This window comes from Lactuca serriola, chromosome 6, assembly GCF_051521515.1.
Source record: "Lactuca serriola cultivar US96UC23 chromosome 6, Lser_US96UC23_V15, whole genome shotgun sequence".
Classification (NCBI taxonomy): domain Eukaryota; kingdom Viridiplantae; phylum Streptophyta; class Magnoliopsida; order Asterales; family Asteraceae; genus Lactuca; species Lactuca serriola.
The window spans coordinates 166,348,065-166,355,385 of record NC_136413.1 but is presented as its reverse complement, the minus strand read 5'-3'; the positions used below and the strand labels follow the sequence as shown (position 1 = coordinate 166,355,385).

Genomic DNA, 7,321 nt, shown 5'->3' with positions numbered 1-7,321 from the left:
TGTTTTTTGGGAATTTTTTCTTGTGAATCATCTTACAAATGAATCATCTAGTGATTCATTTCTTTTGTTCGTCAAAAAAATATGTAGAAAAAAAAACTTCTTACCTTCCTACCAAAAAAAATTTCTTACCGGATCTATATCCTATATATATATATATATATATATATATATATATATATATATATATATATATATATATATATACACACACACACACACACACCCAAGAAGCAAAGAGAAAATGACAACCGAATCTTTCTTAAACAAACAATCATGTAATACATGTTCACATCCTAAATGGGATAAGGTTTTCAAAAAGCACTCCCCAAAACACGAACATGACGAAATTAATTTCTAAATCAATTTTACGCGGGTATTTCTAGACTCGTGATAATTACAAAGCACACACGCAAACAAATAGAATTTCGAAGAATTTTTTTTGTCATTTATAGCATCTTACTTTTTTATATTTTTTCTTATTTATGGCATATGATTTTGTTTTAAGTTTTCTACAACATCATTGTACTTTAAATATTATATTGTTTATTCTATTTACGCATTGTACTTTTCAATATAATTTTTATTTACAATATCATATTCTATCATATTATAGCGTTGTACTTTACAATATTTTTATTATTTAATAACATTATACTTTAAATATTATATTGTTTTTTCTATTTCAGCACTGTACTTTTGCATATATTCTTTAATTTATAGTATCTTATTTTATCCTATTATAACATTGTACTTTACAATATTTTTGGGAAGTACAATGCTATAATGGAAAAAATTAAAAAAATAAAAGTTTGTGTATTTGTATGTAATTTGTAAAGTACAATGTTGTAATAGAAAAAAATAGTTTGTAAAGTACAAACTATTTTTTCATTTTTTTCCATTATAGCATTGTACTTTCCAAGGTGCATACAAAACACAATGTTTTTCATTTTTTTTCATTATAGCATCGTATTTTCCAAGTTGCATACAAATACACAAACTGTTTTTTTTCATTTTTATCATTATAGCATTGCACTTTCCAAATTGCATAACTATTTTTTTTCATTTTTTTCCATTACAGCATTGTACTTTCCAAAAAAACTCTTGATATATATATATACACACACATTACATACATAAATACAAACATTATACACACATACAGTTAAACATGCTTCCTACAAACATTTCACATTCATTATAGTATCATAGTTTTTTCATTTTTTCCATTATTGTATCCTACTTTTTTTCAATTTTTTCCATCATATATTCATTATACACACATTTTTTCCATACATCATACACATTACAATATAGATGAATACACTTAAACATACATCCTACACATATTACATATTCATTATAACATCTTTTTAAATTTTTTTTTTCATAATAGCATTGTACTTTCCAAAAAAACCCTTGATACATATATACACACATTATGCATACAAATACACTTAAACATGCATCCTACACATATTACATATTCATTATAGCATCATACTTTTTTTTGTACTTTTTTCCACTATAGCATTCTATTTTGTTTTCATTTTTTTCCATACATATATACACACATTGCATACCAATATATAGACATTGCATACATTTATGTATTCTATTTTTTCCATACATATATACACTACAGCATTCTATTTTTTTCACTTTTTCAACAAAGCTTAATGCACAAAATCAAACACCGAAATCGTTAGATAGTCAGCGCACAGAAAAGAAATCTGTAAAAATTCGAAGAATCACTCATAAAATTTGGAGGCTATGATGGGAAAAAAATCGGAAAAATCCGGCAGGTATCGCCGGTGAGGGCTCTCTTGTCGACATCGGTGATAGAGGCTGCAAAGGCTTGGTACAATTTTGAATATCAATCGTCAACGATGAGAGTGAAAGAAGACAAAGTATAGAAAGTGATGAAGGAAGAGGGGTATATCTACGATGACTTTTAGCGGCAACGAGTATTTACGGCGATGGAGAGGCTTTGGCGTTGACAATAAGGTTTTAGCAGCGACACCTTCACGAGGGAAAAAAATACCACATATTTTTGGGAGTATTAGCGGAGACGATGTCGCTGCCATTGATGTCGTCGCTAATACTCTAAGCGATCTTCATTTACAGTCGTTCGATTAGGTCTGGATCAACCGATAGGGTTAACCAATTTCTTTTGACACGGATCGTGGTTTTCCACCTTTAACGGCGACATGTAAACTACAAATTACGTGTCGCCGCTAAAAATGTGAGTCGTCACTAATGGCGTCGCCCCTATTGTCTTTATTTCTTTTAGTGTTTTATCTTTGATTTTTTGTGAGTCTTGAATTTCTTGCAATTGTTTAGTTTGATATGAATTTGGTAAGACCAAATGATGCAAAAAGTTTAATAATGGTTTTTGGTGGGTCTTATTTTTGTAAACCATTGCTATATGTAATGAAATGTTCAAAAACCATAGCCCTAAAAGTGTTAAAGCAATTTGGGTGTTACAAGTTTAACAAGTGGAATTTTGTTTTGGATTGACATAAATAGTGTGAGATTGAGCAATCAAGATTTCACAAGGAGGGTTTCCAACAAATATGTTGGTTGAAGGTTTGCTTAGAAAAGAATTATGTGGATGAGATTGTTTATTGTTCGGATCATACATTCTGATTTCCCATTTTGCTTGTCGGGATGTGCAAGGATAAGAAAAATGAAAGGAAATATCATTTTGAGAAAAAAAAAAGTTCTAGAAGTTTTGGTTGCCACATTCACCCCCTATTGTCATATCGTAAGACCTTGATTTCATATCTAAACTGAATTTGTATATACACAAGAAAATGTGGAAATATAGACAAAATATTTGTTTTTTTGGCAAACCATAGAAAGTGAGAGAACTGATCCAAAAACAAGACATAATATTTTATTCCACTCATACTGATATACTCCCTCCATTCCAAAGTAATAGTCTACTTTTGATTTTTCAAGTTTTTTTTTTTTCAACTTTGACCGTAAATATTTTTATTTGTGTTATATATTACTTGATAAAACTTATAACATTGAAAAAAATTTAAAATATAATTCATTCATATATTTTGCATCAAGTGTTATTTATCAAAAACAAAAATATTTAAGGTCAAAATTGAAGAAAAAAAGACTTCAAAAGTCAAAAATGGACTATGAAATTGGGACGGAGGTAGTACAAAAATACTAGAAACGTGAGAACTTGAAGTACTAAAAATAAGGCGAATACGTTTTTCAAGTTCACAAACATTAAGTTTGCCGTTATTAAAAGGAATAAATTTATTTGATGTCGTAAGACTTTATGACATCAATTTCGGGGATGACCAAGCCTTTAATGTCATAAGGATCTACTTGATTAAAGAAAAGCAACATAATGATGAATAGACGATGTGGCTCGATATAGCTCCGCTATGTTATCACACCTAAGGGAGGAGGGAGTCATTCCTTCCCAACCCACTGAACTCACTGCCACATCATTTTTTCTCTTTTATTTTTCTTCATCTTTCCCAACCCACAATACACGGAAACCTTATCTTTTTGAACCCACTCAACACACTCAATTATAAAAACAATACAAAACAATCAAAGGTAAATCTTAATTAGCAATAGAGTTATCGGTGGTACCACTCCCTCTTCAACGAGTGGGTTGATTGGTTTCACTAACCCACTTCATCATCTCTATCTACTTTCTTTTTCTTATTTTCCCTTGTACCATGTGTTTTAAAACTTGTACGTTAGTTATTTTGTATTTTTTTAATTGAGTGAGTTCAAAAAGATAGGATTTACATGTGTTGTGGGTTGCGAAAGATGAAGAAAAAGAATATACAAAAATTAATGTGGCAGTGGGTTCGGTGGATTCCTCCTCCCTAAGAAGAGTTCTGTAGGTTCAAAAGTCCTTTACAAAAAACCTAAAAGCGTTCAAATGAATAGTGTCATGGTTGTCTTTTGTTAATCAGTGGACAAAGATTAAGTTCTCAAGGATACTGATGTGACAAGGACGTCATTAAGAACGAAAGGTTAATAGGGTGTGTTGATGTTGGTTTGAATTGCGTGAGTGACTGGAAGTGGGGAACATTACCCACAAGAAGTAGATTAATGTTTTTTTAGAGCTAAAGGAAGTGAGATTGATACACGTATTCAAGGCTAGGTGAGAATTGGATTCAGAGTCCGTATACCAGTCGACGTTTGGTTGATCATCAAACTGTGGAAACTACTCCCATTGTGGAGAAAAAAAGGCATGGTAGCATGAATTGCAATGAGTTGGTGTCGTGTGAGGTGGGGTAACGAGATTGCAGGGAGCTGTGTGTCGAGTATACTTGGCTGTGAGGAGGTAAAATCTTGGTTGTTGCCACTGCTCTTGTGGTACCCCTGTTGTGAGTGAGGAGAATACCATGACGACAATTCTGGTTATCCATATGTAAGCCTTCCATGATACGGTGATACTTGATAGGCCATATGGCAATCATGAAGCTATATGTGGGTTGTAAGCACCGGTTGGAGCATAAGGACCAATTTCCATTGGTACATTGAGTTTCAAGTAACTTTCTACAAGCATCATAATTAAGTTGGTTGAGATCTAGAACGAAAAGAACATAAGCTTTTATGTTAGTGATGTCGTATATAAGGTTTGTTGTTGGAGGCAGTGGTATTGGCCATGAGAGAAATATCGAGAGGTAAGGAGGTGATCGATGATAGTAGAGCAGTGTTTGAGGATGAGAGCAGTATCACACAGGTGGTCGTGGTCTAGGTTTGAGTTGATCTCTTATACCATATAATTTTGGATATTTTTTATATGTTACTTTGCATTGTTTTAGTGATTAAATACAATTTACAGTTAAATGGGCTAATCTATTCGTGTTGTCGACAAATAGATAAAGTATGGGCCTATACAAATAATGTTCAACATGCATAATTCAATAGTCTAATTAAAAATGTTGAATATCTTTATGAAGTTGAATGTTAAATAATGCATTGAAAGTTTATAATAAAGAAAGTTCACAGTTTTCATTATCACGAAGCATAAAACAAAAATAAATTAAGGATGTAAAATAACAATTTTTTTATTTATATCTTTATTATCAAACAAACGGAAAGAAGCAACTATTTATTGAATACACAAATCAAATACAAGTCGTAAAATTTTCAACCCTTTTGTCCTGCCGGATTATTATTTCTCTTGGAGTTTCAGAATATAAACTTATTAATTACTATCCTTAAACATGGCGATCACTCCTTAATGGTGAGGAGGGGGTGGTGAACTGTAGATGTAATGCGGGGGTGGGTACTTTTTCACTGGGGGTGGAGGAGGTGGCGGAGACTTGTAAACCGGTGATGGTGGTGGTGGGGATTTGTACACAGGTGGTGGTGGTGGTGGAGATTTGTAAACCGGTGTTGGTGGTGGTGGAGATTTATAGACCGGAGTTGGTGGTGGTGGTGACTTGTATACATATGGTTTCTTTGGTGGTGGAGGAGGAGGAGACTTGTAAACTGGTGGAGGTGGCGGTGGTGACTTATATATGTAATGTTTCTTTGGTGGTGGTGGAGACTTGTGAACCGGAGGTGGTGGTGGTGACTTGTAAATGGGTGTAGGTGGAGGTGATGACTTGTGAACTGGTGGTGGTGGTGACTTGTAAACATAATGAGGTGGAGGTGGTGACTTGTAAACAGGCGGTGGTGGTGATTTGTGAACCGGTGGTGGTGGTGACTTGTAAACAGGTGGTGGTGGTGATTTGTGCATCGGTGGTGGTGGGGACTTATATACTGGCGGTGGTGGAGACTTGTGAACGGGCACGGGTGGTGGAGGTGACTTGTATACATATGGTTTCTTTGGAGGTGGTGGAGACTTATAAACAGGAGTAGGAGGTGGTGGTGACTTATATACGGGTGGTGGTGGTGACTTATGCATGGGTGGTGGTGGTGACTTATACACCGGTGGTGGTGGTGACTTGTAAACATAATGATGCTTAGGTGGTGGTGGTGGTGGTGATTTTTTTGGTGGAGGAGGTGGTGGAGATGAGTAAGGGTAGGCTGCCGTGGCCGATGAAGGCAAGCTTAAAGAAACCATAACTACCGCAAGCGAGATTAAAAGGGTGGCCATTGAAGACATCTTCCTTTTTGTTCCCATTTCTACTAACAGAAGTGGGATCTGAGTTATGAATTTGAGACACCCTCTGATCCTTTATATAGATGAAATATCTTCATTTTCTAATTAAATTTATAATAGTTACAGCAATTTAATAAAAGAATCATTTTTTTCAACGTGATTCTACCAACTATAATAAATTAAACTTTCTACAATGTAAACTATAAAGACAATATGAGCCATCCACACATGAATACTTCAACATTTGAGTTATCGTCTATTGGATTATTCTTTCATTTAATATATGTATAATATATATATTAAACAATTTTAATTATTCAGGTTAAAATTAAACTGCTTACAAACTTATGATAATAAATTTAACAATTAAATATTTTTTGATAGAATTGGGGGTGTTTGAGATATCTTTTTACATTTAAAAGTCCTTTTTGCAAAAGCATTTTTTGTAAAAATACTTTTTACAAAAGATGTTTTTAAAAATGTGTTTCGATCAGCTTTTGAGAAACAAAAGTCAAAAGATATTTTTAAAAGATGTTTTGTTTAACTTTTACATGTAAAATAATAAAAGTTCTAAGAGTTTATTGATTAAGGTAGTGGTAGTTAGGGGTATATGAGTAATTTAAATGTAAGGGCTTCAAAAGTTCCAAAAAGTCAGTGAATTTTCCAAATGCTCCTTTTTTTTCTTTCTCAAAAGTTGGTTCCAAAAAGATTTTTTCCCTTTTCCTTTCTGAAAAGTTGGTTTTAAAACAAACACACCCTTTACCTCTATTAAATCCATAGAATAGAGAATGATAGAATCTTAAGCACTTTCGGACTCCCTCATAGTATTGACACAGTTTTCCTCGGACTGAATGATACCAAATTTTATAACTCTAATACTCTATAGGTCAAAGTATATATATCAATCTGTGGACGTAAATTAGCTAGGCCTAGAATATGATGACTTAATGATACGAACACCTTTACCCAACGTCGTCCAATATTTGTCGAGAAGAAAGACAAGAGGTAGAACCAATAATTGATCACGTGACCAGTGAAGAATTATATATAGAGGTAGGTAAATATTTATAACGTAGTACAATTTGATTGGTTGAAAATAACTGACATAATGGTTTCTACTTCATTGACGAGATGAGGTAACTAAAATTGAATCCGTCACGAAAAGGAAGTTCCAATCATTTTGTCTCAAATTTTTTTTTGAATATTTGATGTATCTAATTT

General features: G+C 33.1%; 1 protein-coding gene across 1 annotated transcript; it reads right to left on the bottom strand.

Annotated features, from left to right (window-relative positions):
- Positions 1-5,032: 5,032 nt before the first annotated feature.
- On the bottom strand, positions 5,033-6,157 carry LOC145057320 (uncharacterized). Its single transcript, XM_079005130.1, has one exon. The coding sequence runs from the start codon at positions 6,119-6,121 to the stop codon at positions 5,231-5,233; it is 891 nt and encodes a 296-aa protein (XP_078861256.1). The 5' UTR covers positions 6,122-6,157; the 3' UTR covers positions 5,033-5,230.
- Positions 6,158-7,321: the final 1,164 nt, after the last annotated feature.

Excerpts from the sequence above, each read along its gene's own strand:
- LOC145057320 (XM_079005130.1), bottom strand. The coding sequence starts at position 6,121 with ATGGGAACAAAAAGGAAGATGTCTTCAATGGCCACCCTTTTAATCTCG.